The sequence below is a fragment of the Myxocyprinus asiaticus genome, chromosome 22 (assembly GCF_019703515.2).
Source record: "Myxocyprinus asiaticus isolate MX2 ecotype Aquarium Trade chromosome 22, UBuf_Myxa_2, whole genome shotgun sequence".
In the NCBI taxonomy this organism is placed as follows: Eukaryota; Metazoa; Chordata; class Actinopteri; order Cypriniformes; family Catostomidae; genus Myxocyprinus; species Myxocyprinus asiaticus.
The window spans coordinates 4,917,815-4,928,639 of record NC_059365.1 but is presented as its reverse complement, the minus strand read 5'-3'; the positions used below and the strand labels follow the sequence as shown (position 1 = coordinate 4,928,639).

Genomic DNA, 10,825 nt, shown 5'->3' with positions numbered 1-10,825 from the left:
TTGCACTTAAGGTACACTCGGTAACTTTGGTCTTTGTGTCATCTTGGACTTACACTGACAACTAGTGGCTTGGATGTAGCCAAATCAACAGTTTTAAGTTTCAGATGCCATTGTAGAAATGTAGTATTCACAGTCAGCCATGATTACTTCAATCAATGAGTGAAAGTGTCAAATAACAGGACGGTTACTGAGATTAAGCGAGTAGTTTTCGGCTGGTCATGTGATTCTAACATGGCAGCCCCCATGAGGGGACCCTCTCCGTGTAGAATAAAACAGCTTTTATAAGGTTACTGTTTATAAGGTGAAATTCTGCATAACATGGAAGATTTTCAGAATGACTTTACGCATGAGATTGCTTTTGTGAACATATTATTCATGATTCTTTTGAGTGAATTAACGTTTTTAGAAGGAGTCGCTAAAAGACCATTTACGAAGCCTTTCAACTTCAATCGTCAGTGAACGATTAGTTGTAATAATGACAGGCGGAAGACCATCTTTGTGCCATTCAACACTTGGCTATCTACCAGGCGCTATGTAATTTACTTAGGAGGTCTAGAATTATCCTCAGTGGCTGTATGTTGAATGAGTTTGAAATGTGGAACAGAATGCAAAGGTTAGCAGGAACAGAACAGAGAGGTGGAGAAGTTGTGATTTAACATTTCTAATGGCAGGATCTGAGGTAATTACATCGGTACCCAGCAGGACATGATGAACAAAATGCTCAGTGAAGACAATGCTGAATTACTCAGCACTCCTTTTCATGGCATGGTGGGAATGGATTCAGACCAGCCATATCACTCATAAATGGTATTATTCAACTTCAGTGTAAGATTGATCAAAATCAGTACAGAAGAGAGCCCAGAAAGACTGCTGTTTCTCAAATAAACTATTATAATTCCAGTTTGTTTGCTTTTAAAATATTAATTAATATGAAATATTAAAATATTTCCTATAATATTTACCATATTGAATTACAATACTTACAATGAAACGGGGTGGGGATGGCAAAACAATTATTTTGAATAACCACAATAAATGTATGTAATAGTTTACAAGGAGTTTTTCTGTCTGTTACTGGTTAACGTGCTAACTCCATGTATATGGTGCTGTTCTCATTTGCAAACTGTCATTATACACGTCAGATCTAACACTGTAAGACATGACATTTCATTCATTGATGTCTGTATATATTTAATATTGACATTCAAATTTGCCGTGGTTTTGCGTAAATTAAGACAGACATTTTAGTATGAGCTATTATAAATAAACATTGCTGTAAGCAGTATCACTTTTTTATATATTGTATTTTTGGGTGATTTATAAGTATGTAGGCATAATTTAAACATTTTATGTAGTGTACAATGGGGCTTAAGGCACATTTGATTTGATTTTCTCCCAAAACACTAAACAAATCCCCAGTTTTTTTGCCACCTTTAAAAAAATATTTTAATCAAAACAATCTTCCGTTATTATTTCTTTTCACAGAATATGTTGCTCCATCATTAATTAATAAAAAGGAAATTTGTGTTTTCTATCTTGATACACTTTGTTCCCATAAAAAAAGCACATTTTCCTTAAGGTGTGCCTTTTTGCCCCACTGTACCCTGTTTGCGTAGCACAGAAAGTAGCCTAGGCCTATACAGAAAATACAGAACAATTGTGACAAAAAGGTAATTCACATTATTTTATTAAATGAAGAACTTTTCATTATTCAGCAAAACAGCGGAAACTGAAAGAATGCATTTAGTTTTCATTGATTCATTTAAATACTTTTTCTTTATTCAGAGAGTAACATGAAGCTGAAAGAACAAGCAGTTCTTTATAAGCAGTTTTTCAAATAAAAAAATGTTAAACATTTTTTAATAATCAATATTTCAATTAATAACATTAACAAACATAATTAGTCCTAGCCCTTTGCCATGTTCTGGATTCAGTTTTCATTTGTTGTGTTGAAAAGATTTAAAAAGTATAATTATCCGCGTATTGATGTGCATGTTTTGTATTCAGCATATCTGAGAAGCAAATTTGAATATATCTAAAGCATTATCAATCATTTCAGTAGAAACATGAAACTAGTAAACAATAAACAGGAAGTAAACAAAATACGCTTAAGCTGCTACACACAAAGAACAAGAAAGAACGGGAATTTATGAATCACTCAAGTTACCACAAACTATTCCTCATGAGGAACCAGAAACTAAATCGGGAAATATGTCTCAACCATCTCAACTAACTAACGACTCACAAACTATTGAGGAGAAAAAAAGGAAAAAAAGAAGAAGAAAAAAAACAGGAAACAAGACACACCCAAGTTACAACAAATTATTCCTAATGAGGAACAAAAAACTGAAATGGGAAACAGGATTCAGTTAACAGCACCCAGCAAGAAAAAATGGCAAACATTATTTATTAACCTTGTTTTATCACATAGCAAATTGTATATTGTTTATTTATCTAAGGACAATCATTTGTTCACTTGTACATTGTTTGTCTAAACAAAAACAGCTTCATAAATCATTGAATATTAAGTGTGATCTGATATTTTATCAGGCATCTGGACCCCGATTGCACATGAAAAAACTATAAAGGTACTGTCAAACCACTTGATGACAATGAAACATATAATATATTTTTTATTTGTATATTTTATTTGTCACTTAGCAAAGTGTGCAACGAATATGATTAATATGATCAAAGTGTTCAAATGAGATTAAGCGAGTGGTTGTTCGGCTGGTCATGTTACAGTGAGGCACTTACAATGGAAGTGAAAGGGGCCAATTTGTAGACGATAAAATACTCACTGTTTCAAAAGTACAAGACGTAATCAATATGTGTGTTAATATGATTTTAGTGTGATAAAATCACTAACTAACCTTATCTGTGTAAAGTTAGGCTATATCCAATTTTACAATTTCGTTAACAAACCCTCTAATTCCAGTGAGCTAGATTATGTGTAACACCTGTCTCTAATTCCAGTGAGCATGGGGAGAGCTACATATAAGCAGCCACGCCACCAGTAGAGAGGAGAGAGAGTCTGGTACAAGGAAGGCCACGGTGCTCCTGAAGCTGCTACGGTTAATCTGTTATGTCTGTGAAGCTGATGTGTTTAAGTTACTAGCGCCTGTGAAGCTAATGAGTTTAAGTCTACGTGCCTACGTCCCATCTATAACTATTCACTCACTTTGTCTGAGAAAGTTACTCAGATTATTAGTTCATCAAGCCATTATTCATTATAAAGTAATTAAAGCAATGGAAAGTATATTATTGACACATATCAGCATATGATGCTTTAGTTTTGCAAATAAAAGAATTACTTGAAATAAAATCGAATACTATCTATACACCGTTTTCCTGAGCAAATACTGGGCGGCACCATGATGATTCCAATTGCCTGTTTTTTTGTTTCTGGTCTCGAGACGCAATGTAAAAACTACCGAAACATGCGATTTAGATGGAGAACAACCACCGTTTAATTTTTTTAGGGGGAGTAAAAATTAACTGTGCTGTTGTTGGTTGTCATAACAACTCACAGTAGTTACTGATATCACCGTAACTAAGCTCAGACAATCTATACACTCAGGTGAGACACTGTCAATAAAAAACGGTCATCTCGACTCTGTGAAGTGTCGGCACTATACAGCCAAGTGTTTTTTGGACCATTTTTGCAAATGTAATCTTCTAAACATCACATTACACGCTAAGAATATACAGCAATGGGAGTGAAATCACTGGAGAACGGAAATTGAAAACAGTCGAATCGTGGAACACTTCCGTGTTCAGGAAAAAGGTGGATAGTTGCGTCAATTACCAGACCGATCACACTGTGAATTCGCCGATAGTGTCACGTTTAATGTGTTTTTGTTCGTGTTTTGTGTTCATGTCTTTTATTTTGGAAGTCTAGTTCCCGTTCTATTGTCATGTGTTTCATGTCATGTGATTTCCTGTTTTATAGTCATGTGTTTCCTGGTCATGTGATATCCTGTTTCCCTCCATGTTCATGTGTCTTGTTTTCATTGGTTTATTGTCTTGTTAACTCGTTATCAGTTCTAGTTTGTCACTGGTTTAAGTTTGTTAGTCTTGTTATCTTGTTTATAGTTCTGTCTGTTCATTGGTTGTCTTATTACCTTTGTCCAGGTATTTAAACCCTCATGTTTGCCATGGTCCTTGGTCAGGTATTGTCAATGTACTGTTGTTTGGTAGTCTAGTCTAGTCTAGTCTAGTCTAGTCTAGTTAGTCCAGGTTTATGTTTACGTTTTTTGGATTTCACGTTTATAAATAAACTGCACTTGGGTTCTTCTCATCATCATCATCTTCGTCTGCCTGTCATTGCCTACCAAGCTACATTACGGATAGTATGTCAAAAGTTCTGTTGCTGAAATTGGTCTGTGCTCACGGAAATTTGCATCATTGCCCCCCAGTGGCCAAAACTGGAAGTGTTGTTGGACATATGGGTACGTGAGAGTTCCAGTTTCCAGGTGGAATGTCCACATGGTGGCGCCAAAAGCGAGTTGTAATTTTTAGTTGCAAATAATGTAATACAGTCAACAGGAATGTATATTTTATTAACTCTACCCCCTAACCCAAACCACAACCCTAAACCAGTGTAGTAAAAATGTAATTTTAGAGCGAATATTATTATGACATTCATACCTCTCTTATATATCGCACGCGTAGTTCCCTATTATAGAGCTTCTGCACTTCACCATTAGAAACCACAGATGAACACTCTCGTGTCTAGAGGTACAAGATGCTTAATATATCCTGTCTCATTTCGTAGAACTGTGTACCACATTCATCTTTACAGTGTATTCATCATGGCTTTGTCAATGAGTCACAACTGCAATTACAACTGTGTTAAGGAAAGAAGTTTTGAACAGATTTGAGATGAGATTGGATTGTTACAGGAGCTGCTAAATATATATTGCGACCTTGTTTAGAAGGATTTCTAAACACAAATTCAGCTGTCCTTAAAGTTTCCAAGAGAGGTAAGATCTTCTAAATCTTTTCTTACTTTAAAATGAGATTTAACAGACTCATACTGTGCTGTACTTGCAGTTTAGAGAGTTTCTATTGCAGCAGATTGTGTGCACATTTAGTGTTTAAAGGTGTTAATATTTTACTTGCTCTCTGCAATATGAACAATATGAAGACTGTGGTGTTCCTGATGTGATTGCTGGGCTACTCACTTGTGACATCTGTAAGAATCAAACACAACTCTACGTCTCAGTTCAAGGGGGTATGAAGTCTTCTAGTTCAGAACACATTTTGACATAATCTTCACGCTCTGCATTGTTTAGGTCTGTTTAGGTTTAGGTCACTGACAGTGTCATTTACGAGGCACTGTTGTTGACCATTAGTTAACAAGAACTGTTGATTAGAATTAAATTAACATAATATGACCAATGTATTTGCAGAATCTTGGACTGTCAAGAATGGGAGACGCTTTTTGTGCCTATTTACAATGAATCTGTAGTCGCAGTTCAAGAGAGGTAAGTTCTTTTACAACCTTCATATTAAGATTTAATAGATGCAAAAATATTGCAATAATATGACCGACATATTTGCAGGATATTGATGCTGCTTCAGATGGCTGTACATTAAATATTTAGCAAGGTCATTCATAATTACTGTTAATGGGTTACAATTTCAATTTTCAACTCTGTTTAACCCTGAGTAAAAAGGTTTCAGAGAAAAACACAAATAGATTTCATAATTGCTGACATGTGATTGGTTTGTTCCAGTGCCTCGAAGTTCAGAGGCTCTATAATAGGGAACTACGCGTGCGACATCCAAGAGAGGTATGAATGTCATAATAACATTCGCTGTAAAATTAAATTTTTACTACACTGGTTTAGGGTTGTGGTTTGGGTTAGGGGGTAGAGTTAATAAAATATACATTCCTGTTGACTGTATTACATTATTTGCAACTAAAAATTACAACTCGCTTTTGGCGCCACCATGTGGACATTCCACCTGGAAACTGGAACTCTCACGTACCCATATGTACAACAACACTTCCAGTTTTGGCCACTGGGGGGCAATGATGCAAATTTCCGTGAGCACAGACCAATTTCAGCAGCAGAACTTTTGACATACTATCTGTAATGTAGCTTGGTAGGCAATGACAGGCAGACGAAGATGATGATGATGAGAAGAACCCAAGTGCAGTTTATTTATAAACGTGAAATCCAAAAAACGTAAACGTAAACATGGACTAGACTAGACTAGACTAGACTACCAAACAACAGTACATTGACAATACCTGACCAAGGACCATGGCAAACATGAGGGAGACAACCAATGAACAGACAGAACTATAAACAAGATAACAAGACTAACAAACTTAAACCAGTGACAAACTAGAACTGATAATGAGGTAACAAGACAATAAACCAATGAAAACAAGACACATGAACATGGAGGGAAACAGGATATCACATGACCAGGAAACACATGACTATAAAACAGGAAATCACATGACATGAAACACATGACTATAGAACGGGAACTAGACTTCCAAAATAAAAGACATGAACACAAAACACGAACAAAAACACATTAAACGTGACACTATCGGCGAATTCACAGTGTGATCGGTCTGGTAATTGACGCAACTATCCACCTTTTTCCTGAACACGGAAGTGTTCCACGATTCGACTGTTTTCAATTTCCATTCTCCAGTGATTTCACTCCCATTGCCGTATATTCTTAGCGTGTAATGTGATGTTTAGAAGATTACATTTGCAAAAATGGTCCAAAAAACACTTGGCTGTATAGTGCCGATACTTCACAGAGTCGAGATGACCATTTTTTATTGACAGTGTCTCACCTGAGTGTATAGATTGTCTGAGCTTAGTTACGGTGATATCAGTAACTACTGTGAGTTGTTATGACAACCAACAACAGCACAGTTAATTTTTACTCCCCCTAAAAAAATTAAACGGTGGTTGTTCTCCATCTAAATCGCATGTTTCGGTAGTTTTTACATTGCGTCTCGAGACCAGAAACAAAAAAACAGGCAATTGGAATCATCATGGTGCCGCCCAGTATTTGCTCTGGAAAACGGTGTATAGATAGTATTCGATTTTATTTCAAGTAATTCTTTTATTTGCAAAACTAAAGCATCATATGCTGATATGTGTCAATAATATACTTTCCATTGCTTTAATTACTTTATAATGAATAATGGCTTGATGAACTAATAATTTGAGTAACCTTCTCAGACAAAGTGAATGAATAGTTATAGATGGGACACTGGTCCAGTGGTAAGTCATACTGCCAGTAAACATAGCGACCTGGGTTCATATTCTGTTCAGTTAGAACAAATGTTATGCTTTGCTGCAGATTGTGATGTTGTAACAGCTCACAAACAGAAGGGAAGGAGAACACAGGGAATCAGGTTTTTCCAGGCTCAGGTAGGACATTTAATCGGCCACTTCAATGCTTTACAACTTCACAAACTCATCAACTTCACAGGTATGTAGACTTAAACTCATTAGCTTCACAAACGTAACAGATTAAATGTAGCAGCTTCAGGAGCACCGTGGCCTTCCTTTTGCCAGACTCTCTCTCCCTCTCTACTGGTGGCGTGGCTGCTTATATGCCGCTCTCCCCATGCTCACTGGAATTAGAGACAGGTGTTACACATAATCTAGCTCAGGTGCAAGCGCCCTTACCACTTTCTCTCTCTCCGGATGGACGCTTGACCACGCCTCCGCTGCCACAGATGTATTTTTAACACGTCTATTGAAAATTATTTTGTAAATCACATACAGATAACACATCACATAAGAACTTTCTCATGCTTTCTCAGAGTACCATTTATTCTTACCCATTGGTCAATTTAGCCTTTGTACTTGCTCTCCACCCAAAATATTGCACTGTTCTGGCAGTGTCATGGGTAGTCAAACATATGACACTGTCATGCACAGAACCTTTGAAAAGTAAAAGATGCTGTTATAACAATTTTTTAAACACATATAAGCCTATGATGCTTTAGTGTTGCAAATAAAAGTCTTCCACATGCGATTTACTACTCTGACAAGTGTAATTGCCAGTTCCCATTCAAACCAATGTCCCACGTTAACATGGGCTACTATGTTACCCTGTGAAACCATGTTAAAATCGCTCTTAAACTGTGTCAAATTCATTGGAACAGACATCAATCATACAAAGTGGGTTAATAATGATACCAACATTTTTTATGATAAAAAGATGTAAAACGCCTTTTCTTGGCTCCTTGGCAATTCACATTGAACGAATCTGCTGAAAATGTAAGTAAAATTATTCACGTGCACACGCACATCCCCAGATAACACAATCCCCAGTTGATCCATAACACCGGACATTAAACTGAACGTTTACCAGCGGGAAATAACAACCAAGAAGACGACCACATTGGTGCCACCGTGAAATTATGTTATCAACAAGAACACACTGTTGCACACGCTAAATAATACAGCTAAACTTTTCTTAAAAATTGTAAATGTGAGGGGGCCTGGGCAGCTCAGCGAGTATTGATGACTACCACCCCTGGAGTTGTGAGTTCAAATCCAGGGTGTGCTGAGTGACTCCAGCCAGGTCTCTTAAGCAACCGAATTGGCCCGGTTGCTAGGGAGGGTAGAGTCACATGGGGTAACCTCTCTGTCGTCGCGATTAGTGGTTCTCGCTCTCAATGGGGCGTGTGGTAAGTTGTGTGTGGATCGCTTCCACATGCTGTGAGTCTCCGCGGTGTCATGCACAACGAGCCACATGATAAGATGCGCAGATTGACGGTCTCAGAAGCGAAGGCAACTGAGACTTGTCCTCCGCCACCCGGATTGAGGTGAGTAACTGCGCCACCATGAGGACCTACTAAGTAGTGGGAATTGGGCGTTCCAAAATTGGGGAGAAAGGGGATTAAAAAATAAAAATGTTCAATGTGCTGTAAACGGTTTTATTATTGATTAAGCTCTGCTGTACGCTGTTAGCTCACTTTAATAATAGTGTTTAGGGAATATGAGCAATAAAACTGTTCAACAGATTTTGTGTAATCATTACTTTTCTGTTTATTGTAATTTAACGCATTCATGGCATATCACATTCATAAATAAAGAAGGGTCTCTTTATTCCCTTTATTGATGGTCTTATAGCACTGTTTTTACAATGACTGAGAGTGTTTTCTTCTGACTTTAGAGGTGAGACTGTGCCAAGTTCTGTATTACCTGGAATGTAATATGGTTAACTTGAAAATAAATGTAATAAGACACTGTTTAACAGTAATATTGGAGTATTCAATAAATTAGAGTCGACACTATCTTGCTTCACACAAGACTGTCGCAAGTCCTGACTGCTTTATGTCAACGAAGAGAATGCTAGTGCTGTAAGTTCACGATTAAATTTAAGCCTTTAGCAGGCCATCAGTCTGTATTATGCTGCCTTCACATGCTATTGGAATTATCATAAATATGAGTGTAAGGGGGTTAGAGGGAAAGGAGGAGGCGAGAACCGGCTTGAGAATATAAATAATAGTTTAATGATCAACTTAACCAAAAACACACAAACATAACCACACACACAGGGCAGCCGCCTGTAATTCTCTCTCTCTCAAATTGTCGTCCCTGGCCGCCTTTATCCCTCGCGTGCCCCATCAGGCTGATTGGGACCGGGCGTGTGTCATTCCAGCCCGGCCCCGCCCTCCTTCGCTCTACAATGAGTTTCCCACTCAGATGTTGCACATGAACGACCCCCCTCAACCACCCAATTTTCCTAGATGGGAGAAGTCCTAAATAGGGATGGGCGATACCACTTGTTTTCTTTTCCATCCCCAATCAGAACAGTGGGCGTGTACTGTCAAGGCTTAAAGGAGAAGCAGCACCAAAACTGAGTGTTTCTGACAGAGGGTCAGAATGAGGGTGGAAAATTATCATGTTTTACAAATATGTGACAGAATTCTTTTTTTTTTTTTTTTTTTACAGAAAATCTTTACTTATATTATAAGTGAACCTCAAGGAACATATTAAAATAATTAAGCAATTTTGTAAAGATTAGCAGGTGGAATTTTACATTAAATAATATCCTGTTGTAGTTTTCTTAATATAGCACAGGGTGAACAGAATTTACAAAGCACTCTTTTTTTGTTTTCATCAGCATTTTTCAGACGGTGCCATCTTTTTTTTATTTTTTTATTTTTTTTTTTTAGAATTGGGGCTTTAATATGAAAACTGAGAATAGACCTTTTTCACAGTAACGCCATATTTGAAAAAAAAAAGTATATAAAAAAAAAGAAGAAAAAATCACTATGCATTTTCTCAAATTAAAATCAATTAAAAATGTTTACCTTTATGGCTAATGTACTACGACCCACTGTCCTACTTGTATCGGCTAAACTGCCTTCTGGTCGGAAGTTACGTCACGCGTGACGTTCCCTTAGCCCTTTAGTGCAGCATGGCGCCGCTCTTGGTCCCGCTGAAATGTGGGTTTCACATTCAAAGGCGTAAGTTATCGCTTTTACTACAGCAGAGCAGCACTTTTCACGCATGGAGCCATCACGACCACAGAGGGGCGAGTAAACGGAAACACCGGAGCACGTATCAGGTACATTCAGCTCTGTCGGAGACTTTCAGACACGACACTGTCACACAAGGGCAGATGAATAAACTCTTAAAGAGATATACACATTCGTTTACGGCTACACTATTAAACCGTGCATTGTCAAATACAGCAAGTGATTTATGAATACACTTTTGCTTTTGTTTTGTTGTGTTGTCTACTAGCTGTTGATTCATACTAGCTCTTGTTTGCTCAAGTAGGAAGTTGTCATGGTTCATGTGACTAATGAAATGTC

The 10,825-nt window shown here is 37.4% G+C and overlaps 1 protein-coding gene and 1 long non-coding RNA gene across 3 annotated transcripts in view; both read left to right on the top strand.

Moving 5' to 3' along the window:
• Nucleotides 1-4,772: 4,772 nt before the first annotated feature.
• On the top strand, nucleotides 4,773-5,460 carry LOC127412824 (uncharacterized). Its single transcript, XR_007892486.1, has 3 exons — nucleotides 4,773-4,985; nucleotides 5,150-5,236; nucleotides 5,415-5,460. It is a non-coding gene; the product is annotated as an uncharacterized LOC127412824 (long non-coding RNA).
• Nucleotides 5,461-10,378: 4,918 nt separating this feature from the next.
• The window catches only part of LOC127412795 (iron-sulfur clusters transporter ABCB7, mitochondrial-like), a 48,599-nt gene continuing 48,152 nt past the window's right edge, over nucleotides 10,379-10,825 (top strand). The window contains exon 1 of one of the 2 annotated variants that reach the window (XM_051649439.1): nucleotides 10,379-10,575. In XM_051649439.1, coding sequence (XP_051505399.1) covers nucleotides 10,426-10,575 — 150 coding nt within the window. In that variant the 5' untranslated portion in view covers nucleotides 10,379-10,425. The remainder of the gene's footprint in view (nucleotides 10,576-10,825) is intronic. The other variant, XM_051649440.1, reaches the window with a different exon arrangement.